The sequence below is a fragment of the Solanum stenotomum genome, unplaced genomic scaffold (genome assembly GCF_019186545.1).
Source record: "Solanum stenotomum isolate F172 unplaced genomic scaffold, ASM1918654v1 scaffold6733, whole genome shotgun sequence".
NCBI lineage: Eukaryota > Viridiplantae > Streptophyta > Magnoliopsida > Solanales > Solanaceae > Solanum > Solanum stenotomum.
The window spans coordinates 660692-686395 of NW_026036338.1; the positions used below are offsets into that span (position 1 = coordinate 660692).

Consider the following 25704-nt stretch of genomic DNA (forward strand, 5'->3'; position numbering starts at 1 on the left):
AATATAAACCATATGTAATATATCAGAACTTTTTGAAATTAAGTGGACCTTTGAACTCTGACAACTGTCTGGACAAATAGTTAAAATAAAACTAATGAGAATTAAGCATTTTGACTAATAATGAATCACAAAGTGGATTTATGTATTCTGAGAAGTAAAGCAAAGATCTCAACAAAAAAATAAAGTTTAATCTTACACTTAAAGTAGGGATATGTAGAAAAATTGCAACAACTTTTATCTACTTACAAGCCAAGCAATATAATACCTCCACTAAATCCTCCAATTTTCACCACTAAATACACCTCATATAAATATTAATACTATGGTTTTCACTTGATTTATCCAAAATCATAGGCAAAGAAACAAAAAATAAACACAAAACACTAAGAATTAAGCCATCATGGTTAAGACAAATACAAAAATAATCTTCATTTTGTTTCTTGTTTTTCTATTGGAGTCTCTTGGAAGTGCACATGATGGTGAGAATAAAAATATTCTTGAAGAAGAAATTTTGTCAGATTTTGATGACATAATTTATAATGAAGATGAAGATGAAATATTTGATGTATGGAGAAATGGTAGAGGCAATAAAAATCTTGTTAATGTAGATACTTGTGGTGCAGTTGGTGATGGAACTTCAGATGACACTAAGGTGAGGAATTGATATGTTTTTAGCTTTTGGTAAAAATGATTTATGGTAATTATATGCGCTAATGATATAAAGACTTTTTACGTTATCAGTATAGTTTAACATGTTATACATATAGTAGGTATTAGGTAACACATATCTTATTTTCAAGATTACTAATATAGCTTACTTTGATCGGTGATTATTTGTAGTCATGCGATTTATGGTACCGAGTTCATATGGACTTAGTACTTTCGGTGTGGAGTACAAATTTACGTGTAATTTTTTTTTCTAAAATTGCAATAAATAGTCATAAATGGTAAATAACTTTAGTTTGTAATGTTGTATATTGCAAATGCCAAAATTAATAGTTAATATAATTTTAATCTTGAGAACATTGCTCATTGTATAATCAACTGCTATACGACTCTAATATATAATTTATGCAATTGTGTTCTATAGTGCTCAGATCCTTAATAAATAATACATTTTTGATGGATTCGAACATGAGTGTGAACATTTTTTTAGAGGATCCGAGCAATATAAGTTACACCTTTTTTCACTTTCTAAAATTGGTATTATTATTTCAGGCATTTGAAGATGCATGGAAAGAAGCTTGTTCAAAACGAAGATCAGTTTTTATGGTCCCTTCAGGACGCACTTATCTAGTAAATGCAACCAAGTTCAATGGACCTTGTGCTAACGGATTGATCATCCAGGTTACTATCCGATTAATTTCACATATGATCACTGAATTTTATTTACTGTAACAGTAATTAAAGTCACAAAATTATGTTATAACAGGTTGATGGAACCATAGTAGCACCAAGTGATCCAGAAAATTGGGATCCAAAGAGTCCAAAAGCTTGGCTTGTGTTTTCCAATTTGACAGGAGTTACATTTCAAGGAAATGGAATTATTGATGGATCAGGCAGCAAATGGTGGGAAGCATCATGCAAGAAGAACAAGTCCAATGTAACATAACATAACACATTATTCCCTGTTAACTTTTTACGTGGGTTCTGCATGTTCAACTGAACTCATTGATTTCTGTATAACTATGTATACACAGAATGTCAAAAAGGGACGACATAGGAATGATAATATAACGTGAACGATAGTTGTCTCAAAGAACTTACAATCTTCTTGGAATCCATGTAGACTTAGTAAAAGGTCTATATAGGCGATACAAACTGGTTGGGAATACGTTTTAGTTATGTTAGTACATTTATTTTGTTTTTTTGCATACTATTGGCACGAGTTGAGCTACAATGAAGCAACATAGTAAATGATGATTCATATACAGACTCCAACTTATTTGGAATTGAGACGTAGTTGTTATATACATATAATATGATCACACTCATTTGGAATTCAATTACTCTAGCTCCTAGATTCGCCTCTTTGATATACAACTATTTTTAGGTGATGTTCTAACTTTGTAATTTTTTGTTGTTGTTGTTGATAACAGGCTTGCAAATCAGCACCAAGAGTAAGTACATTATTGTTATATTCTTTACTCTTTCTTTTATTATTACTCTTAACCTCTTAATCAACTTATAATGAGAAATTAACTTCAAATTTCAGGCATTAACCATAGATTTAAGCTCAGGTATAAGGGTGAAAGGACTTACATTCCAGAATAGCCAACAGATGCATTTTGTAATTTCGCGATCAAATTCTGTACGCGTAAATGGTGTTAAGGTTTCTTCTCCTGGAGATAGTCCTAATACTGATGGAATTCATATAAGTGAATCAACAAATGTTGTACTCCAAGACTGCAAAATTGGGACAGGTGACTCTTTCTCTATATGCTATGTTGCTCGATCTCTTCAAAAATATTGTCAATGTGTGTCAGATCGTTCAAAAGTGGTGCATTTTTGGAGGATCCGGCATGAATGTTGCAACATTTTTGAAGAGTCCGAGCAACATAACCTATATGTCATGTTATTTATGTTCTTTATTGCTACTTTTGCAATTTTAAAAGTTTTACTAATATGATTTACTTGCATTGTGTAATGGAGATTCTCAATTTTCATGATGTGTGTTTTATGGTAAAAAAATGAATATGATTAACTTGTTTTTGATGTATATGTAGGTGATGATTGTGTATCAATTGTAAATGCTAGTTCCAATATCAAGATGAAAAATATCTACTGTGGTCCTGGCCATGGAATCAGGTAGTCTATTATACACGTGTTCGCGTATTCATCTATTTTGAAAAATCTCAATAAAACATGTTCTCAAAAATGATTTTCCGCTGCTGAACATTGATTTGCTTGTGGACAAGACCATTGTGAAATAATGTATTGTTATATTCGAAAACGCCTTGGTGTGATTCATCCTAAGTAGTATGTTTTCTATACTGATTTTGTTACATGATTAATCCTTGTCTAGCATTGGGAGCCTTGGTAAGGACGATTCCATCGGTGTAGTGAACAGAGTAGTTCTGGATACAGCATTCCTCAAAGGTACCACAAATGGCCTCAGAATCAAAACATGGCAGGTAATTACACAAAAAATGTAATGCCTTGTTCATATTGCATTTAAATTGAAAAAAAACTGACGTGAAGGTCTTAATGTTCATAGGGAGGATCAGGTTATGTTCGAACAGTTCGATTCCAAAATGTACAAATGGAAGATGTTTCGAACCCAATCATTATAGATCAATTCTATTGCGACTCACAAAAGCCTTGTCAAAATCAGGTACTCCCTCTGTTTCAACGTGTTTGTCTTACTTTCCTTTTGAGTCTGTTTCAAAAAGAATATCTCTCAACTTGAAAGAGAAGTATGACAAAATGTGTGTTGTTTATTTTGACATTACAGACATCTGCAGTAGAGATAAGTGAAGTACTCTATCGTAACGTTAGTGGAACAACAAAGAGCAAAAAGGCGATGAAATTCGCGTGTAGTGACACTGTGCCTTGTAGCCATATTACTCTGGACAATGTTAACTTAGAGGCAAGAGATGGCACTGCTGAAGTATACTGTAACTCCGCCACGGGAATTATAGCTGGTTATGTTCATCCAGAAGCAGAGTGTCTTAACTCAAATGACAAGAAAATTGAGCAGAAAATTGAAGAATGTAATGTTCATGATGAACTATGATTTAGGTTCATTTGTCTTCAATCTATAATGAATATTGAAGCATATATTTTGATGGTTACAAAGCAAATAGTATTGTAAGTATTCATTTCTGTTATCTCAGATTTTGAGATTCCTAGCTTAGATATAAGCTAGATAAATATTGTTTTTTTTTTACTAAGGATGCCTTTGAGGCTAATGTTTTTATGTAATATATATATACTTCTACTTATTGGAGTTATTATGTTTGTATTAAAGTTTATTGATTGAGAAGTTCTATATGTAACACCTCGCTTTTTGAAAGAACTAGAAAAAGTTGTTTTTGGAAAGAAAAAAAAAATCTAGAAAATTTAAGTATGTTCAGTTTGAGTTTTTCTTCGACTTCAACCAACCATAACTCCTAGCTCAGGATGATTTAGGTGTGTTTCCAGATATTTTAGGAAAGATCTTGGAATAATCTTTCCAACGCCACTGAGTTTGCGCGATTCCGAGTTCGTATGAGTGAGATATGCCCATTTGAAGTTGGGTTGTTCAAATAAGGAAAGTGTAACCCGAATTTTAGAAGGGCATTATGGTCTTTTCCATACCCCATGACTTCATTTCGTTTTTGGTAATTAATTGGGGTCTAAACTGATAGGATTCAGTTTATGCTTTTACAATATTGAGTTGGGGTTTTAGAGAAGAGAAAAAGAAGAGGAGAAGGAGCAAAAATCGTCAAGATCTTCAAGAATCGCTTGTGGATTTCGTCAAGGGGTGATCCCTACGAGGTATGTGAGTTCACTCAACGTTGGGTTCGTTCACCCACGCGCTAAACATGTTTAATTCAGCATGAATTCGTCCTAAAAGTTGAAAGTTTGAATGTTCTTGATGTGTGTTCTTGAATTTACTTTCGTTCTTGAATTGGGCTGAATTGAGGTCTAATCATGAGGGTAATATTTTATCAAGGTGTCGGATCCTGAGATCTTTACGTCGAGTTTTAGAGTTGTTTTGAGTTAGGTTCTTGGGTATATATGCTGGGTATCTGAATTTAAAGAGAACTTGAGAAAAATAGTCGAGTTTAGGTGAATTGAGACTGAAAAACAAAGAAGAAAAAAGTCGGGCAAATCTGGGCAGTGGGGCCGTGCGGACCTGCTTCTCAGATTTGGGAAAAGTTTCTTCGCGTCGCGGAGCGGTCACGGACTGTTCTGCCTCAAAATTTTATTTCGCGATCAAATAATTAAATGTATCTCCCCGTCGCAGACCTACTTTCAGACAATGATTTCTTGATTTTTTCTCATGTTTAGCTATCTAAAAACACTCCTAAACATCATGAGATATTTCCTATCACAAATCATAATCCTTGAATCCATAATTCAATTCAAGGAAAATTAAGAGTGAAGTCAAGAGAAGTTAAGAGTGAAGTCAAGAGAAGTTCATAGAATCTTCCAAAAGTCTTTTTCAAATGTTTCAACTTTGTTTTAAGACTTGAGTTTTGAGTTGAGTAAAGAGTAAAGTTTGAAGTTCATTTCTTCAAAAGAGTATATATCGGGACCATGTCTTCCTAAAGAGTAAAATGTTTTCACATTTAAAGAAGAAAGGAAACATTGATTTCCAAAAGAGCCTTTGAGCTAGTTTTCAGTTAAAGAGTAATTGTTTTCACATTTGAGCAAGAAAGGGAATATCGATTCCAAGAGAGCTTTTAAGCTAACTTTTGAGTAATTATCTTAAACCAAAGAAAGAAGTTATGCTTTTAAACATATGAGCTGAGTATTTTAGGAGTAGTATTGAGCACCGATATGGGGACGAGTTTGAGTTCAGATAACTCACGTCTCCATAAACCATGTAGTCATCATGGGTAGTAAAAGATCATACTTTTTAGATGACTCCTTAAGTGCTTTTTAGCATAGACTAGTGGATCCACTTAGTTAAGACATTCTATATGACGGCAAAGTATAGGACAATTCTGGCAGCGTGGGCAAGACGAAGTATTACCACTTAGGCTCATAGTGGTGGTTGTCGGTTAGAGAAACTCCCATAGAAACTATATTACTTTATTATATGATTAAAGTTGAGTTTGTTGTTGCATTTTCTTTAACGAACTAAGTTGTTTTCTACTGTTTTAAAGGCTTTCTATATATTGCATGTATTTTATTGCTTTATATTGAGTTAAGTTGTTCATGAGTTGAGTAAAACCAAGGTAAGTGTTTCTTTCAGTTCCTTTCAAGCTTATGTCTTGTTTTAGATTTCCCCTCGCATACTCGTACATTCAATGTACTGATGCCATTTGGCTTGCATCTTTTAATGATGCAAACACATGTAACCAGTAGCAGCATCCAGCGCATCGTTGATTCTAGTTGAGCTCCAGAGTTTGTTAGTGAGCCTCCTTTCTTCCGGAAGATCCCTTTTTATTACTTTTCAGTATTTAGTTTATTAGAATGTCGTGGGTCCTGTCCCGACATCCATCTCAGTTATTAGAGGCTTCATAGATAGACAGTCAGTAGTTCAGTTGTCTTTATATTATTATTTCATATGTTAAGACTTGAGTTGTCATTTTGGCCAAGTTGAATGTTTGACCTTTAAACGTTCTAAGTTATTTTATTAAACAAGTTAAGTAGAAGCGCATTTGATCATTGTAATAATGCTTAGAGTCTTCCCCTGAGTAAGTAAGTCAGGCCAAGGGTTCACTTGGGGCTATCAATGGTTCTCGAGTGCAGTCCCGCCCAGGGTGTAGGCTCGGGACGTGACACTGTAATTGACCATTCTATGTTTATTTGTCATTTTTTCGTGTACTCAATGAATAAAACTCATTTGACTTTAAGACGGTCAAGATTGACACTAATGACTTAATGGTAAGGGGATGTCCCGCCCCAAACCATTTCCATTCTTTGTCAAAAAAAAAACAAAAGGTGACATAGTTGTGAACTTCAGGTACATATGACTGAATTTTAGATATATTTGCTTGAACTTTAGGCACAGATTATTGATGTTTAACCATTGTTACTTGGAGTTCAGACATATATGGTTGAAGTTAAATATGGTACATATTTAGTCATTTTCTCATAAACTTCTGCTACATATGGATGACGTATAAACATTTATTCTAGAAGTTCATAAGAATAAACTTTTACATAGAAATAACAACTTATTATATCAAATCTCAACAATGAAACATACGATTCAAGCCTAAATCTACTCTTGATAAGCTCAGATTTGAAATACAAGTTCTAAATATTATAAAAAACAAAATTCAATCGTCGATTTGTCAAAACAATAACAAATCTAACAAAATCATTTAACGACAATGCCAATTTACCAATATTTTCAAGTTTTCTCAATAACACCACTTCATTTAAAATTAACTTTTCATAAAAGAGACAACACAACACATATTTTTGTTAGTTTTTGCCAAAATAGCTACAAATTAAATAATTTTTATAATTAAGTACTACAAATTAAATAGTGTGTTTTACCCAATCCAATCCTTATATGGCAAGAAGTGGGCTGGCCCATTAATAATAATTGCCTCTTTCGTCTCGTCTCCTCACTTTGTTCCTCCAGCAATTAGGGTTTTGGATTTTGCTTCTTGTAGAATTGCTCCGAAGTCGAGAAGCTTCGGATTCAGTCAATTTTCTGCTCAATTTCAATCATCATGGCAAATGGTACGTACAATTTTCCTTTTTGATTCTTTACGAGTAAATTTTTTTGGAACAATATGTGTAGTTAGCGATTAACCCCTTCAATTTGATTGATACAGCTACAGGACGGTCGTTTTTGCAAGTGGCAGCTACAGAGGAGGCTGTTGCGCCGCCACTCAGAGTTGTTCAGATTGAAGGACTGGTACTACGCACTACTATCTATCTATCTATATATCTCTTTTTTGTTTTTAATATCTGTGCTGTCCGGGTCACCTTACATGTGATTCCTGGGGTATGGGGTGCCTGCTGCTTTCCATTGTGCTAATGGGTAACTCTGTCCACCAAGGTTTGGACAGATGTGAAAAGATCACTTTGTGTTTTTCTTTGTGGGAATTGAACCTGATACGTGATAGTTCCCATCACACTTTATTGACCTGTAGGTTTCACCTATAGGTGCACTATCTCTTCTTCTTTTTTTTAAAAAGATTTGTTTTTGTTTATGTGTATTTAGTTTGTGGAATCATAGATTAAGAAGTTGAGAGTTCCAATTGAAGCTCAAGAGCTACCTAGTTAGGTTCAGTGATAATCCCAGAAATCCAACTCAAAAGTAGAAACAAAAGGAAAAGAACTGAGTGATCTCTTGCCCTAAAGGGAGTGGCTTGCAGTCTTCTTGACAGCTAAGTTTCGAATCCCAGAACAAAGAATAATAGGTGAATTGCTTACCTCTGCCTAAACTTTTGGTGGGTGGAGTTGCTGTTTTCTACCTGATGGGAGGTAGCACGTACCCTGTGCGTTAGCTTGCTCTTACTAATTTCACTAATGCCAACTGAATGTAGCTACCATAACTTCCTGCTAATTGCCTAACTATAACTGCGTATTAGCTCTTGTATTCCCCAACCTTTGTCTTTGATATGTTGACCTTCCTCCTGTTCTTTCCTCCATATTCTTTTAGATTCTTTTTTCTAGTTATTTATGCATCTATACCATCCTTATTGTTTACCCTTTGTCAACGGGAATGACCATTTGTCAAGAATACTTTTCGTCTAAACCATGAGTTGTGCAATCAATCCTCAATGTCAATTGCTGCATTACCTTTAACCTTGGTGGTCTCCTACAAAATAATGTAGATAATATCTTTGCAAGGACCAAACAAATTATGCCCCGCATGCATACATTGCACCCACATAGTTGATAGAATAGTATGGAGCAAGATTATGGGGATTAGCTTGCTGCACCTACTTGGCCATACTTGTCTGATATCGATTATTTCTAACAGCATCATTGTGAAAGTTCGTTAGTAGCCTAGTAGAGGTTCAGTAGTATCCCGGGCATGCAAAATTCTTCCCTCTACTGATGTTAGCGTCTGCATCTTCTTCTATTGAGAGAGGTGGAACATCAAATCTTTTCCTTTTGATTTAAGTGGACATGCTATTTTGGACAAACCACAAGGCATAGTAGGACATGTAAAAAGGGATCAAAGGAGTAATATTAATATATACCCTTAACATTGTATACAATGTTCCAAGAGATGTGACATTGCACAGGAATGGGTGGGAAAAAAGTGATTTGTTCTATCTTCTTAGAGTAATAAAATGTATCTGCATCCCCTGTAAATGATATATTACCCTTCTTAGATTTCATTAGCTCCCTCAATATGGCTTAGCGACCATTCTTTTGCTTGTGGTTAACTCCCTGATTAAATAGGTGTTTTTGTTCTCAGGAGTTAACCATGTTTTTGTGTATGTAATTTGCATCTCCTTGATGCCTTTCTAATACAACATCTTATTTCATCATACAAAACAATGTATCTGCATCCATTGACTGCCTTTTCATGTGTAGTTTCCTGAAGTTAACTCTGTGCTACAGGTTATTTTGAAAATAATAAAGCATTGCCAGGAGTTTTCACCGGCTTTGGTCACTGGGCAACTCCTTGGATTGGATGTTGGGAGTGTTCTTGAAGTCACTAACTGTTTTCCCTTTCCGGTATGGCGAAGTTTGGTATTTCTTGCTTCTTCTTTATACAGTTTCAAAATTATTTTAACTAACTCTTTTTCACATTTATTTTACTCAGGTTCGCGAGGAAGATGAGGAGATTGAAGCCGAGGGTGCTAATTATCAACTTGAAATGATGCGATGCCTGAGGGAGGTTAATGTTGACAACAACACTGTGGGTTGGTAAGGGAGCTTTTTGACTATTAAGACATCATTTAGTCTGGTTAGAACTATGAGGTTCCTTCTTTCTAATTAAGAAATTATTTTTTTCTGTGCTAGTTCTCTATTATACTCATTGCTAACCTTCTATTCAGGAAAACATTCTTTCTTTGGGCTGGTGGTACTGTGTGATTTACATTTTCTTTCATCACTGTTTAATTTATATTTAAGTATAAACTTATCCTTTTTTCTTAAAATGCTTAGAATATGTATATCTTTAACCTAAAGTCTAGAAGTGGACAATGTACAACATTTGATGGCCTGATTGCATTTCTGCAGTATAAATTACAGTGTTTCAAGGCAGTGAAGAGAAAGTTATTATCAAAAAAGGGAGTAACAAAACTGTCATACATATTAACATTAAAAAAACTGTCTTACGCATTACACAGTAGTGAGAAAGACATGTAAAGCTTGCTCTATTTACCTTTCTTTCCTACATTATTGTCATCTTAACGTTTACTTCATTGCTAATTTGTTCATAATATGGATCTCATTGGTGGTTATTTTCCAGGTATCAATCAACTTTGTTTGGTTCTTATCAGACAGTGGAACTGATAGAGACCTTCATGAATTACCAGGTATCCATCTCCTTGTCCATCTCTCATTGTTGGATTCTGAACTTTTCAGTTCCTGCAGCGACCATAGATATATCACACTTATCCTGCAAGTCATTTTCAGTTTAGAAAATGTCATGTTGCAACCCCCTTTCTGCTGGCCCTAGGAAGAAAAGGGAGAAATGATGAAATTAACAACACGGTAGAACTGTTTTCTGTAGTGATGCTAAATGAGCCCAAGGCATTCCAAACTGTGTTACCATTTTAGTTTAAAGTTCAAATACCAGTGCTCTATGCCCGATAGACCAGTGCATCATGCAAAATGACCCACCACCTTAACAGGTACTGAAGGAGTAAATGACTTTTGGGATAATGGAGGTGTCTGGTTCCCTAGCAGGGCAAGCTCCAACAGACAAGGATATGGAGTCCTTATTAAAAGTAGCATGAGAAATGTAATCCATGTAGGAATTTGAGGGGTTAAACTGCTGCTCAAAGTCAACTCTGATCAATTGCTTGAGTCAAACATCCATGAAAAAGATCTTAAAGTCAAATGCCACTAGCTGTTATCAATTCTTGCCTAGGTTATGTGTTATCCTTTGCAGGGGAAAACCTACTAACATTCCTCATTTGTTGATTTTTTGAAATATGAAACACTTGGTACTGTAAATAAAGTAGTTTTCTTTCTGATATATTTCTTAATCTTTTTCTTAAGATGTCGGCTTGATTAGGTGCTTCTATATTTTTCATTAGTTGTTATTGATGTGAACAATTCATTGTACTTAGACTCTATGATGTTTGTGATTGCAGGAGAATATAAAACGTTGTGTCTGCATAATCTATGATCCTTCTAGATCCAACCAAGGTGTCTTAGCTTTGAAAGCCTTGAAGCTTTCTGATTCTTTCATGGAACTCTACAAGAGTAACAACTTTACTGGAGAGAAGTATGTTTATTCTTGAGTTGCTCCTTTTTTTACTTTCCCTCTCAAGATAGTTGTTCGTACTAGTTTAAACAAAATTAAACGCATTTTAATTTCTGATATTTGTTTTTTGGTTTTAGGCTGAGAGAAAAGAATCTTTCATGGGTTGACATCTTTGAAGAGATACCAGTATGCTTCTAACCTTCTGTATTCTGTTTTCTCTTTAGTCTTTGGCACTTGCGTCATCATATGTAGATTCTTTTTCGAGTGACGATCTCTGCTTCATAACCTGTTACCATTTTGCATGTCAGAGACAGTTGTATTTATTTGGAGATCAGTTGTTTGAGAAAATAGAAATATAGTTCTGATACATTAGCCTTTTTTCCCTAGGGGACCCTTTTTCTTTTTTCCTTTTCTGTGGTCTTGAAAATAATTCTTCCTCCTTTAAGGTTAGATTTGACACTTACATTGCTACCACACATTTTCTTGGTTTGAACATTATTTTGAGTAATACCATTATCATGTAGTGATCCTACCTGCCTGCTGTTAGTATAGTATAGGTACATAGTTCATAGGTCAGTAATTCAGCAGAAGTTAATTTCGTTTATTTTGACAGATAAAAGTTTCGAATTCTGCACTCATTAGTGCCTTTATGACTGAATTGGAACCCGATACACCTGTAACTCAGGTAATGTAACTTAAGTTTGGCAGAATACTGAATATATATATATGTTGCCAAACTGTAATACTGACAATTTTTTTTCCTTGTCAGTGTGATTATGAACGCCTACAATTATCAACCAATCCATATTTGGAGAGGAATGTGGAATTTTTGATTGAATGCATGGATGACTTGTCGATGGAACAGCAAAAGGTTTGTCTTTCCTCTTCCTGGGTCAATCTTTCCTTTTATTGTGTTGTGATTGTTTACTAAATCTAATACTTTATTTGCAGTTCCAATTCTATTACCGGAATCTTTCTCGTCAACAAGCTCAGCAGCAAGCTTGGCTTCAAAAGAGGAGGTATCTTTTTTTATTTTGGCATATTCGAGTAGTTGGTCACTTATTTAGATCCCCTCAGATGCTTTTAGTCACCTTGCAGTGAAGCTTGAATCTTTTGCTGAGCTAATATTCTGGTGAACTTTGTACATTATAATTCTTTATGATTAGAGGTGCTTCATTGTTCACAATTTGTTCTGGCCTCTGTTTTTTACAGGACTGAGAACATGGCACGTAAAGCTGCAGGAGAAGAGCTACTGCCAGAAGAGGATCCCTCTAATCCTGTCTTTAAGCCACTCCCAGAGCCTTCACGGTTGGATAGCTTTCTCATAACTAATCAAATTTCAAATTACTGCAACCAGATTAATGGGTAAGTTGTGGTCTTGTTTGCTTACTGTTTGCCATTATCTTTGAGTCTTGACACATGATGGTTGAATGTTCTTTCTGTTCCCAGTTTTTTCTGGCCTGTAATACTTCGTTTCTTCTGATATGAATTTGTTTGTATGTTGTTTGCAGAGTTGCGGGACAAAGCCTCAGTAGACTACATCTGATGAAGGCTTTGCACGAGAACTGAGCAAGTTTTGAGTTCGCAATTTGTACCTTAGATTTTTGTGCCTCTTTTTTTAAATTACTGATGTGAGAGGGAAAGAGAATGACCTTTATCTCTGTAGGCGTCTTATTCTTTCTGTAGTTTTTACTTTTATATTCTTCTGTGATTGGCAATCAAGTGTAGCCTGCCTGGAATTATATATGTGAAGATTTACATCTAGTCCACAAAGAAGGAATAGGGATCTATGTATCGATGACCTTATCATTTTTGATCGATTGTCTGGATATGGAAGATTAAAAATCTCTCAATTACCCTCATTGTTGCTATGAATTAAAATGATTGCTTCATCTCATATATTGAACTGTTTGTGCACTTGTAGAAATTTCCGTACCCAACAGTTTTCCTTGGGACACTAGCTTGGTTGGTCAAGCTTTTAAAATCCGTTCTTTTTCGAAAAGTACTTTTGTGGAGAAGTCATTTATTTTTAACTGATCAAATTTAAAATTACTGTTTGATCAGAAAATTTGAGGTGAGAAAAGAAACTTGTTCTATTTATTTGTTTGTGTGTATTACCACGTTATAACTGTATTCAAAATTGTGATGTCTTGGCAGTAGGTTGAATATATATATATCACATAGAAAAGACACTGACTTATACATATTATAATAGTCCATGGATGAATATGACACCCAAATCTCAAAGTTTTGTTCTGTTAACAGCCAAGAGAATATTAAATCTACAATCTTGGTGTCGTCAGAAAAAAATCAGTGAAAAGACGCTCTAATGATAGTTCATACAGAGATTTCACCCAATATAATATACGGTGATTTCTGTCAAAGGCTTTAGGCTCAAACAATAAGGGGTGGAGCTAGGTGGCATAAGGGGGGGTTTATCGAGATTTTATATTGTATATATATGATTAGTATTATTGGTATGCATATAGTAGGTATTGAATTCACTTGGTTTATTTGATGTGTGTACTTCTATATATTTTGAATCCCGTAAGTGAAATTTTGACTCCGCCATTACAAACAACCACACACAGAAGTAACCATCTACTTGCAATTTTGTATCCACTTTCACTCAGTTTTCATGAGTATACACTTCCAAAAAATAAATGAAGTGAGAATGCATAAAAGAACAACAAACATGATTGAAGTCATTGAACCAACCTCTCATATATTTTATCAAATGACAGAGAAGTACAAAACTCTCTCTATCACTATCTAGTCCAAAAACATCAAATTAGGAGGTTAACATAACAACAATAGGATGATAGAAAGTCAAAGAGAAAGGGAAATTCATCAAGTTTGTGACATGTTTTAGTATGCTGCCATTCTTTGAGGAACAGGTGTTTTGATGACCTGCAAGATTTGAACCACTTCAGCCATTGAAGGCCTACTTGATGGTATTTGAGAAGTGCACACCAATGCCAACTTCAAAACAGGCAAAACTTCCTCTTCAGGATAAGTATTCATAGTTGGATCAACACATTCCAACACATTGCCTTGCTCAAGCAAAACTCTCACATGATCATTGAGTATCAACACATTGTCCTCTCCATACTCAACTGGCCTTCTACCTGTGACAATTTCAAGAATCAACATTCCAAAACCATACACGTCGCACTTTTCGTTCACCCTTAAGCTCTGGCATGCCAATTCAGGTGCTACATAGCCTAGTGCACTCTGGAACCTGTTGCTTATCATGTGCTTATCGAGTTTTGTCACTAGCCTTGCCAGCCCGAAATCTGATATTCTCGGGTTGAAGTTTTCATCAAGGAGGATGTTGCTAGGCTTTATGTTGTAGTGTATGATTGCTGGCCTAAACGCGTGGTGCAAATGTGCAAGTCCCTTGGCTGTTCCAAGCACAATGTTGAATCGGGTGGACCAAGACAGGGGAAGGGAAGTTGAAGACGAAGGCCTTTCGTGCAGTATGGTTTGTAAACTTCCTTCTGGTGCATAATCTGATACTAGAAGCTGAAGTTGAGGAGTCCAGTAATACCCTTTTAAGGATATTAGATTTGGATGCCTTGCTTTTGCTAAAACTCTAACTTCTCTATCAAAATCCTCAGGATATTGGAGGATTTTTGATGTTACAAGCTTCTTGATAGCTACTATTCTTCCTTCCCCTCCCAATGGAGCCTTGTAAACAGTCCCGAAGACACCTTCACCGATTTGAGATGCCTTGTTTAGGATTGATTCAAGACTGCTATTAGTCCAATCCGGGGACGATTTGGTGTCCAGTAACACAAGCTTTCCAGTGGCTAGGCTCCCTGACTTAGAAGAACTTGAGCACATGCTTTCCAAGGCATTGTCAACGAATGTGATCCTCCTTCGAACAGAAGCATTGAGTAAGGTTATTATCATGACTCCAACCGCGATCACAGCTGCAGCAGAGATTGCAACAATGGATGAAACACTGAGGAATCTACGGTTCTTGAAACTTTTGTTATTGCTTCTTGAAGTTCCATCGTCCTGGTTTTGACCTCCCCTCTGGTTTCCATAGGCATAAGGATCAAGAACCAAAGGCTTTGGCACATTCATCTTACAAGGACCTTTCAACAAGGGTGAACAAATTCCCAAATTCCCTTCCAATGAACTCTGGTCTAAATTCTGGAATATACTACTCATTGGAAGGCGTCCAACGAGCCTGTTGTAGGATATATTAACAGCCAGAAGATTTTCTAACTTGCCAAGTTCTTGTGGTATTTCACCACTCAATTGGTTATACTCTAGCTTCAAAATCTTGAGCTTCTTCAACATTGAAAGGGACCTTGGTATTGACCCACTTAAATTATTGTGTGACAAACTCCTGCATTTAACAAATTTGACATTCAATTCAAGAACTACAGGGAAAATAGACAAAGCAAAAGTGATACAGAACCTCATTTTCAAATAAACATATCCCTTGCTACCTCTCTATAACAGCATTGTTTGTTCCGATATTATTTTTGCTGCTATAGCAACATGTTGTAATAGATAACATAACATGAGAGATCGGTTCCACAGAAAACATGGTTCTCATAGTGAAATGACTGTTATAGAGAGGCTGCACCATACTATAATGAGATAAATCAGAATAAATATACTTACAACAAGTAGAGGGATGAACAATTTCCAATCTCATCAGGAATAGGTCCAGTGAATGAATTTCCATCAAGTTGAAGAATTCCCAAGCTACCAGAATCACATATATCACCAGGAATTGATCCAACTAAAGCACTGTGTCGGAGATCCAACACCGTTAGATTCTGAAAGTATCCAACTTCAGGAGGCAATCTTGATTGAAAATTGTTCCAAGAAAGATTCAAGTATCTCAACCTGGAGAAAAGTCCCACCTCAGCTGGAATGTTTCCAGTAAGATTGTTTCCTGACAGATCAAGAACTTGAAGTGATTCAGAGAATTTACCAGAACCAGGAGGGATGGAACCAGTTAACTCATTTCTTGAAAAATCTGCTTCTTCCAATCCTATACTAAACAATCCTTCAGGAATTCCACCAGTCAATGCATTTTCTTTTATCCGAATAGTCGATAAACTAGTACAATACACCATAGACTTTGGAATGTTTCCACTCAATTTGTTACCAGATAAACTCAAGTACTTCAACATTTTCAAATCCCCTATTGAATCAGGCAATGCTCCTTCTAAACTATTGCCTGAAAAATCCAAGTATTCCAAGCTGCTCATGTTACTTATCCATTGAGGGAAGTCTCCATTTATCAAGTTGTTTGATAAACTGAGAAAAGAAAGAACATTCACCCTTTGAAGTGACATTGGAATTTGTCCTGTGAATTGATTATTACTCAAATCTAATCTATTCAAATGTGGACAATATCCAATATCAGCTGGTAAATCTCCATTGAAATGATTACCTTGTAACAAACACTCTTTCAACTGATGTAAAACTGAAACACCAATTGGTACTAATCCAGAGAGTTCATTATGTGAAAGATCTAATGTTCTAAGCCTTGTCAATCCCCATATTCCCCCGGAAAATCCAGGGTCACCAGAAAAATGGTTTCTTGAAAGGTTGAGATGATTCAAACTAGTGCATTTTGAAACTGTTTTTGGAAATGAACCTTCAAGATAATTCCCGGATAGAGAAAGATAACGTAACGAATCACCACAGTTATCAAACATGGTATCAGAGACAGGTCCAAATAACGCATTCTCAGACAGATCAAGAAACTGTAAAGATGTCATATTCGAAAAAGATCCAGGGATATTCCCTGATAAGCCATTATGACTAAAGTTAAGATTTTCAAGATTTGTCAACAAGGCTAACTCAGGGCTAATTGCACCAGTAAAGTTGTTGTTTGATATAGATAGTACCTTTAAAGATTGCAACTTCTCGAGCCCCCTACCGATCTTTCCTGATAAACTCAAGCCATTTAAGTTGAGCTCAGTGACTCTACCATTCATTGGATTGCATTTAATGAACTCCCATGCACAAGGAGAGTTATCATCTTCACTCCATGATAAGAGTTTTGAGTAAGGATCAAGAAGAGCTGATTTGAACACAATGAGGCCTAAAACATCATCATTAAGCTGCATAGTAGTATCATCAGCTAATAAAGATCCATACAATAAGCCAAAATGAAGTATTAGAACTAAAAAAGGACTAAAAGATCTCATTTTTATGATGGTGTTTTTAGTTCCTACAACAAGAGAAGCAAACAAATGTTTTTTTCAGAGTAGTTAGAGAAGGGAATGGAAATGAAAAGGGGAAAAAGGTGTGAATTTTAGGTAATGGAGTACAAGTTTCATTGAATGAATGTTGAGTTTGGGATTATTGTTAGATATTCATGTGTACAAGGTGGAAAGGAAAATGAAGTAACTGTATTTCACAAGAGTAATAATAGATAGAGAAATAAAGACTAAGATTGGTAGTGTAGTGGGCTTGTGCGTTTTGTGGTGGTCCTTGTGAGTTAAAGGAGTGATAAAGAAAAGTTTTTTTTTCCTCTTTCCTTTTTGGTTTCTAGTCCCCCATCACCCCCACCTATATTTGGATTCTTGGAAAGAGAGAGGAAGTGGAGTGAGAGTAGGGTAAGGGTTGGGGAGAGTAAGAGTTGGATCAGTATTTCAATTGTCATGTACACACTACTCTCTTTAGATTATGTTGACTGTATAAAGCAAGAATATGCGTTGTATCTACTATTATAGTTAATTTTAAGGCTATGTACATACTAGACCTCACAAGATTTGTTGTTGACCGTATAACGTAAGAAGGTAAGTTATATCTATTATTAGAGTGTTAAGTCAGCGTACACGCTTTCCTTTTCAAATTTCACTGGATATATTGTTGACTGCGAACACACTTACCTTAATTATCATATCTCACTGGCTATGTTGTTCACCGTATAAAATAAGAATGTAAGTAATTATATTTACTATTAGAGTTTTAAGACCGCGTACACACTACACTCTCTAGATCTCACTAGATATTTTGTTGACCGTATAAAATAAGAATGTAAATTATATCTACTATAAGAGTGTTAAGGTCACATACACACTATCTTCTTTAGACCCACTGAATATGACGTCGTTGACCATATAAAATAAGAATGTAAATTATATCTACTATTAGAGTGTTAAGGCTACGTACACATTATGATTTCCAGACTTAACCAGATTTGTTGTTGTTGACCGTATAAGAAGGTAAGTTATATCTACTATTAGAGTGTTAAGGTCGTATACACACTACCCTCACCAAACTCCATTAATGCATTATACTAAATATATTATTGTTGACCATATAAAAAAAAAATATATATATATATATATATATTTATTTTTATTTTATTTTTACCCTCCCTAGGAGCTCCCATCCCTTTTGCTCCCTTGGTGACTCGAACTCGCAACCTTCGGATTGGAAGTGAGGAGTGCTTATCATCCGAGCAACTCCCTCTCATCAATTTCAATTATATCTATTATTAGAGTGTAAGGAATTTTTATATCATCAAATTATTTTTATCGTTATAACAAGTAATCTATCTTGTTTCTGAGAAAATATTTGAATAGCCTCATAGAGTAAAAATATTCTTTATACTAATGATGTGTATGTAGATTAAACTTATAACATAGTAGTATTTAAATTGTCATATCACCTGCTATCACAAAGATAAATTCAATACACTTTATATATATATATATATATATATAAGTTTCTAAATCCTAGTTCAAGTTGATTCTTCTAGTATATATAACTGAAATAGTACTATGTACATCAATAATTTATTTACTTTTTTTTTCTGTATATCTTCAGATTGTTAAACATATCACGTCAAGAGAAAAGACAAACATTAACAAGTGTTACATAAACCATATATCTAAGATTCAAATTACAATAACAGGAACAAACAAAATTATAACTTACAACAAGAAGTAAAAATTAGAAATTTGAACTTCAATACATGACTTAAGACTGAAAATACAGAAACTCATTGGATTGTGGATATATAGTTCAAGAAAGCACAGTGAATATTATGGGACCACAAATATGGTGAGATAGATAGAATTTCTTCGACCTGAACCAAAAGTTATCGATTCAAGTTTTGAGATTGGACTTTCATGTGTTATTGATTTACATTAAAACAAAATTAAATTAATCAGTACCCTAAAACGAATACCGATTTCTCTCCCTAATGAGCCTTATAACACGATATGAATTCAAATTCAATACTTGAATATACCACATGTCCTCTACCATGGATCTTATAGGATACGAATCTAAATTTAGGACCTTGAAACAAATATCAAATTTCTTCTATGATAAATTTTATTCGGCGCGATTTCACTATAGTCAAGATCCCGAATATCAGACATCTAATATAAAATCAACCAAAGAAAAAAAGAATGCAATTGGAAAATATTATTTTATAATGTAAAGTTTGAAACAAAAGAGGAAAGATAAATGGAATCTAATGAGAATGTTGTGGTTGTTTGTACAAAAAAACGACACCAAGCTGTGAAAAAATGATGAGACAATCAACAATATGATCCAATAGATAACACCATCTGACACATTTCCCCACAAATTCCCAAAGAATAGTTATTTTCACTCTTTTTATCTTCTTTTTGTTACTTATAATTCAAAAAAAAAAACTTAAACTTTTTTATTATATTTTATTGTATTTTTTGAATTATTGTTTAGGGCTTCTCAACCATGTGTCCTTTGTTCCGTCATCTATTACTTTGTCATTTCATTTTCTCTGTCAATAATTTTTCTAAAAATAAGGAAAATACAAAATCATTTCATTTGTTGTGTTTCACATCCAAGAATATTTTATTTTAATTTACTTGCACTTTTTAGAGCATATTTCGATGAAATAAACAATTTTACACTTTCTAAAACATGTTATTTTTCGTGATTAAACTTTTGAACATCTATTAATTAATTTTAATATCTATTTGAAAGATATTTTATATAACTAAAATAAAATAAAATACACTTTCACATAATCACAAGATACAAATGAAGATCACGGGTGCAACTTAAAATTTTGACTGTGAGAGCTACAAAGTTAGTAGGTCCCATGTTTTGTTCTTTTGTCATTATCATCTTGTCATAAAATTATAAATTAATGATTTTGAAAATAATTTGGAGGCTCAAGTTTGGTACTCGCTGTTCGATAGATACATTAAATTAATGATTTTGAAAATAATTTGGAGGCTGAAGTTTGGTACTCGGTGTTCGATAGATATATTAAATTGTGATTTTAAAAATAATTTGGAGGCTGAAGTTTGATACTCGGTGTTCGATAGATATATTAAAATATATGATTTATATTTGTTTCAGGAATTGAAAAGCTTCATATATTAAGCAAAAAGTTTTATACTTAGGAGTCAGGATTTAAATCATATTTTTTTTATTAAAGACGAAGAAATACTTACTATTTTACCAAAAATATCTACGTAAACTTTAAGCTCTATGATTTTATGTAGATTAGTAGAATAATATATTGATAATTGTAAACTTTATAAAATGAAGTAGTTGAAAAGTACATTCGAAAGAGAAAACATCACATCATAATTTTAAATAAGTCGATTAGACCTATCTATTCATGTGCGTGTTCATTATTTCAAACCTAAAAACTCATGGGAAGAAATAAACGTCAATTACGTACGAATTCATGTAAACTCAGTAATAACACATTATTAACTTAAAATCGTTAGAAAAATTTATAAATTTTAAATTAATCCCGAACACGTCTCTGTCAAACTAGCCTCGATAGAGGCACCTCCAATCACGACCGACGTATAAGTCGCACATCCCACGTCTACCAAAACGGATTTAATTGAATTCCCATATCGAAAAAATTATATTCACTACTATAAATTTTGTAACTAAACAATAAAATTCGTCACTAGTTTCTACTTAGAGATGAATTAGTGACAGATCATCACAATATTTTGTAAGCTACGAAATGCGTAGTTAATTTCAATATTTTTTTCTCATAATATGACGGTGACATATATATGTGAGGTCTTAATATAATTGGTGAAGGATTATTCCTAGGTTCCTACCTGCTATACAGGCAGAATCTAAGAGGGATGGCTTGTTGTATATATGATTAAGATTTGAAGAATGAAGAATGGGTTTCTTGTGACTCATTTTCATTTCCATCTGTGTGTTTTTGTCAGCTTCGATGTACACAATACCTCATCACATGCACCTCAATATCCCCCACACAACATCAATCAAACATATATAGATGCACCATTATAATTATATCTAGTTTGCCACGAATTTTAAAGTGATAGAAATTTTGATGACAATCATAAATAAATTACGATACTGATGTCTTAATTATTGTTTTTAATATCTAAGGATATTCGAGACGCGGGTCTTGATACAATATATGGCATATAACTAATCTTTGTAAATTGTAATGATTTTAAATTTTCGATAAAGGAAAATTATTAACAAGTGTCACGTAGGTTTTGTTTGTTAATTGTGTTTAGCTCTAACATTATCATACATATATATTTGTTTGTTTTACAAAAGTATTCAAACATGTATGAAAATGGTAATGATTTTTTCTTCCAACTTTACCCCTACATTTCTGATAATGCCTTCTGGCAACACTCCACTTTAGTTTTGGCTGTAATTGATCTCTTGTTTGTATGATTGTGTTTGGCTGTGGTATGTGTGGACATCCTCAATTTTGGCTTAATTCTTGTTTGATCAATGAAACTTTTTGTTTTGGAAATAATGAATTGTCTTCTGTCTCTTTCTTTAGTTTATCTTCCCTCTAAAAAGGGGAAATATTTTTAAAAATAAAATTATAGAGGTAAATGTTGAATCACTAATTTTGAAGTATTTTAACACGTGAAATTTATCGTTTATCAAAATTTTGATCGGGTTTATATTATCTCGATTAAATTGAGACTATTTGCTAACACATCAAGTGACATAGTAAGGGGGGCGAAATGGGATTAATACGTTCATTCAAATTCTTTTAACTCAACTGATAAAATTTTTGTCTCTGTCATTGACGTGAAAGCATAATGGAAGGTAATCTTAATACATTTCAAGCAAAATGAACATTTATTCTAATTAATATATTTATTTTTATAGAGAAAAGAAAAACCAAACTTCCCATTTTCAGTAGGATACAAGACAAGAAAAAAAAAGTAAAAAGTAGAATGTTAAGTTTTGGAGTAAAGAATTAGAAATTAAAGTACACAGAACTTTTAGGTTAAGATTCGTCTTGTACAAATCATCAGGTACTTCAATTATATATAGACACCAAGGCAAAGACAAGAATATTACATTAGGTTACTATAAAAATATTTTACTTTTTTCAATTTCTTGATTTTCTTTTCTTTAATTTGGGTTAAAAGTTTTTCCAATAAATCATTATTATTTGAAAAGACATCGAACTAATAATAATTCAATAGTACACATTATTAAAGCGTACTTGCGTGTTAAAGGGACTATATAACGTAAATAATTCTACCCTTCTCTATCAATATATATGAAATGATTTCCCCACTCGATCAAATAACACGTTAATTCACGATTTTGTGGAGAATATTCAATCATTTCATATGAAATTCGAACGAGAGCTTTGATGCAGTTTAAGTTGACCAGTGGGAAGCAAAGAGCAAAAGGTTTCTAGATTCTAAGGGCCAAGTCTAATTTAGGGCCCAACCCAACATCCTAATGGGTCATCTGCTGAAGAAAATCTCAAGAGTCATTCACATAAATGGACCTTTTTTTTGTGGGGTGGTCTTTTAAGTTCTGCTCATAAATTTGATGGTCTTTAATTTTCAACCTTCGTCGTTTTAAGCAACAAAATAAGTGACAAGAAATACTCCTTTATATATGAATCTATGGTGCAAGAACCTATTGCTATTGCTTCTTGAAGTGTCATAGCTTCGCCTCTGATCACTTATTTGGTTTCCATAGGCATATGGATCAAGAACCAACGGCTGCATCCAAGCTAGATTGTGCTCACCTCGACTAATTCTACAAGATACATGTCACCTCCCACCAACAACAAAGCATAAGATGAAGAACTAAAGGCTTTGGCACATTCATCTAACAAGGACCTTTCATTATGGTCTTTCTGGAATATACTACTCATCCTGTTGACGGATATATTAACAGCCAGAAGATTTTCTAACTTGCCAACTTCTTGTGGTATTTTCACCACTCAATTGGTTGTACTTAGAGCGTCCAACAAGCCAATATGATATAATTAACCAACAGCCAGAAGATTTTCTAACTTGCCAACTTCTTGTGGTATTTTCACCACTCAATTGGTTGTACTTTGAGCGTCCAACAAGCCAATATAATATAATTAACCAACGGGGATCAACTCAGAAGTGGTAATCGCCACACAGTAAATAGAAATCAGCAGCATATATAACGCAAGAGCTTGGCTTATAGACACTACAAGCATTAATTTTTTTAACCAAATGAAGGTGCATTCACATATTGACATCCAAGATATAAAAAATAGAATCTCTCGCATTGCACAATAAGGTATAAATTGGCAAATACACACTTGAATTCTCAACCATAACAAGGTGCATCGTCATATTTAAGATCATATTATTTATCAAGGACAGGGCAGGACAACACAGAAAGAAAAAGTCTAGACTATGATAGAATTGGTGCCATCAACACTTGCACAGGTCATTTACAGCATCAAAAGCATGCATCCAAGAGACAGCAACAGCACAGAGCAGCCAAACTGCAAAAAAATATACAAACCAATTATTAGTCCCACTAGAAATAAGAAATACAGCAAGCTCAAATACAATGAGGAGTGCTACAAGAAATAAGGGAAACACTTGAAACAGAAAATCACAAAGCTGTTGAAATGTGAAAGACCACCACTATAGGGCAGCCAAGACCACGTCCATCTCTCCCCAGCCAACCCTACTTCTAATTCATAAACATCATATTCTGTGTTGCTAAATCCAAAACAAACTGCCCAAAATATGGCAAAAACTCCACTAAAACCAACTAAGTATATTCTCAGAAGTGTCGTTGTCTAATTGGTTCACTGGCACTGCAACAACTTAAAGGTGTGATTAATATGACAATTATGTGATTGTTTTTGCAAGATCAGTGAACTACTTCTCTAACAATGGAATGGAGCATCAATAAAGGATATTCCCATGGTTTATTGGTTTTAACCACAAGGAAGAAACGATTAACGTGACAGTGTGGATATCTTTGCCGAACAAAGCTCCTGATTTATTTGCTAAGAGGCCACTATTGTCTATAGTGGCAGCAACAGTTGGAAAACCAATAACTATAGACAAAGCAACACAAGTTATGTCTTCACTGTGCACTGCCACCTTCTAGTCCTCTCTCAGTCTGAAGTATGTTGTGGAGCGCGATTTCAGTAGCCAGGGACAAAATCAAGGGTGTAAACAACAGTAATGGCAAGGCCTGGACTATGTTCGCACATAAAATAACATTCAGGCATTCTAATTGTCTCTCCTGCTGGCGTTAATGTGCAACAAGAGGGATATTCCATGTGCTCGAGCTTCTGCCCCAAAGGACATACAAATGATAAGGACCCATTCTAGTTTGGGTCCAGAGCCATAGTTAATAAATACAAGTGCTCACAAAGTAAACATCAAACAGAGCAATAATAATTCGAGAAGAAATCATGTTTTGACAAGACACACCAAATCAACAAGGAAAAACACACACATAGTAACAGATAGTCCAGATAAACAATCTCCTCAACCGCTCTACAAAAACCTAGATCAATACAGATCTCTCCCAAACAAAATCATACCAATACATACTTTATCAGACAAATTACTCAATAACTGTAACTGAATCACAACAAACCATAACATATAAACATAAAAATTGAGTCTTTAAGGTTCATACCATCCTTCCATGAAACCAGTGCCACCAGATTGTTGTTGTTGCTGATGAGGCGGTGGAGCACCATACTGAGGTGCATACTGAGGAGGGTACCCTTGAGGTGGGTAACCTTGTTGAGGGTAACCCTGTTGTGGGTACCCTGGTGGTGGGTATGCATCTTTAGGGTAACCTTCAGGTGGATATCCTACAAAAAATCAAAACCCCATCAGATCTAATCATCAAAACAACATATACAAACATGAACTTTACCATAAATCATCAAAAAAATTCAGAAAAAAATGGAATTGAAGCAATTTACCTTGTGGTGGTGGTACACCAACAGGGGGTTGTTGTTGATTGTAGTAACTCATTGTTGAATTAATGAAGAATTTGGGTTGGATCTAACTGTGGAGAGAGTTTTGTTGGTGTTTTTGCTTAGGCACAAAGAAAGATGATTGGGCTGTACAGTGGAGAAGGGATGTTTATAGGGCAAGTCAAAGTGGAGACACCGAGGACCAGCAAAAAAGCGAATTCCAAGAAATCCTAATTTGATTTTACTACGAAATCTTTTTCCGAGCCAATTCAAATTTAATCGGACTCTCATACGAACTTCGAATTAAAAAAACAAAAAAGTATTTTTTAATGTTATATCATAATATGTATAAGTGAAGTAATTGCGTGCGAGCACAAAAGTGTTAAAAAGTAAAAACATTACTATAAAAATAGTCCATTCGAATTTAATCGGAATCTCATGCGAACTTCGAACTAAGGAAAAAAAAAATATTTTCCAATGTTGTTATAGG

General features: G+C 34.4%; 4 protein-coding genes across 4 annotated transcripts; 2 read left to right on the plus strand and 2 right to left on the minus strand.

Annotated features, from left to right (window-relative positions):
• Positions 1-346: 346 nt before the first annotated feature.
• Positions 347-3910, plus strand: LOC125852921 (probable polygalacturonase At1g80170). Its single transcript, XM_049532607.1, has 9 exons — positions 347-652; positions 1219-1347; positions 1433-1603; positions 2100-2120; positions 2216-2423; positions 2727-2808; positions 3026-3134; positions 3218-3334; positions 3455-3910. Exons 1-9 carry the CDS (start codon positions 401-403, stop codon positions 3734-3736), a joined length of 1371 nt encoding a protein of 456 aa, XP_049388564.1. The 5' UTR covers positions 347-400; the 3' UTR covers positions 3737-3910.
• A 3276-nt stretch (positions 3911-7186) lies between these two features.
• On the plus strand, positions 7187-12873 carry LOC125852931 (eukaryotic translation initiation factor 3 subunit H-like). The gene is made up of 12 exons (XM_049532617.1): positions 7187-7350; positions 7446-7528; positions 9193-9309; positions 9398-9501; positions 10049-10115; positions 10899-11032; positions 11149-11197; positions 11625-11696; positions 11781-11882; positions 11963-12030; positions 12224-12376; positions 12523-12873. The coding sequence occupies exons 1-12, from the start codon at positions 7341-7343 to the stop codon at positions 12578-12580; spliced, it is 1017 nt and encodes a 338-aa protein (XP_049388574.1). The 5' UTR covers positions 7187-7340; the 3' UTR covers positions 12581-12873.
• Positions 12874-13710: 837 nt separating this feature from the next.
• LOC125852907 (probably inactive leucine-rich repeat receptor-like protein kinase At3g28040) lies at positions 13711-17631 on the minus strand. Its single transcript, XM_049532582.1, has 2 exons — positions 15653-17631; positions 13711-15371 (listed from the first exon to the last, which is right to left on the minus strand). The coding sequence occupies exons 1-2, from the start codon at positions 17194-17196 to the stop codon at positions 13880-13882; spliced, it is 3036 nt and encodes a 1011-aa protein (XP_049388539.1). The 5' UTR covers positions 17197-17631; the 3' UTR covers positions 13711-13879.
• A 5888-nt stretch (positions 17632-23519) lies between these two features.
• Positions 23520-25398, minus strand: LOC125852949 (cysteine-rich and transmembrane domain-containing protein WIH2-like). Its single transcript, XM_049532634.1, has 3 exons — positions 25221-25398; positions 24926-25106; positions 23520-23765 (listed from the first exon to the last, which is right to left on the minus strand). Exons 1-3 carry the CDS (start codon positions 25270-25272, stop codon positions 23720-23722), a joined length of 279 nt encoding a protein of 92 aa, XP_049388591.1. The 5' UTR covers positions 25273-25398; the 3' UTR covers positions 23520-23719.
• Between the last annotated feature and the right edge of the window lie 306 nt (positions 25399-25704).

What these genes read in the sequence shown, in the direction of transcription:
- LOC125852907 (XM_049532582.1), bottom strand. Translation starts at nt 17,196, where the DNA reads ATGAGATCTTTTAGTCCTTTTTTAGTTCTAATACTTCATTTTGGCTTA. An exon ending in TGTTCATCCCTCTACTTGTT is followed by an intron (nt 15,372 to 15,652) that starts GTAAGTATATTT and finishes TGTTAAATGCAG; the next exon opens with GAGTTTGTCACACAATAATT.
- LOC125852949 (XM_049532634.1), bottom strand. Translation starts at nt 25,272, where the DNA reads ATGAGTTACTACAATCAACAACAACCCCCTGTTGGTGTACCACCACCA. An exon ending in TGGTGTACCACCACCACAAG is followed by an intron (nt 25,107 to 25,220) that starts GTAAATTGCTTC and finishes GATTTTTTGTAG; the next exon opens with GATATCCACCTGAAGGTTAC. An exon ending in ACTGGTTTCATGGAAGGATG is followed by an intron (nt 23,766 to 24,925) that starts GTATGAACCTTA and finishes ATTTTTTTGCAG; the next exon opens with TTTGGCTGCTCTGTGCTGTT.
- LOC125852931 (XM_049532617.1), top strand. An exon ending in GACAACAACACTGTGGGTTG is followed by an intron (nt 9,502 to 10,048) that starts GTAAGGGAGCTT and finishes GTTATTTTCCAG; the next exon opens with GTATCAATCAACTTTGTTTG. An exon ending in CCGATACACCTGTAACTCAG is followed by an intron (nt 11,697 to 11,780) that starts GTAATGTAACTT and finishes TTTCCTTGTCAG; the next exon opens with TGTGATTATGAACGCCTACA.
- LOC125852921 (XM_049532607.1), top strand. Translation starts at nt 401, where the DNA reads ATGGTTAAGACAAATACAAAAATAATCTTCATTTTGTTTCTTGTTTTT. An exon ending in GCAAGAAGAACAAGTCCAAT is followed by an intron (nt 1,604 to 2,099) that starts GTAACATAACAT and finishes TGTTGATAACAG; the next exon opens with GCTTGCAAATCAGCACCAAG. An exon ending in CTTGCAAATCAGCACCAAGA is followed by an intron (nt 2,121 to 2,215) that starts GTAAGTACATTA and finishes TTCAAATTTCAG; the next exon opens with GCATTAACCATAGATTTAAG.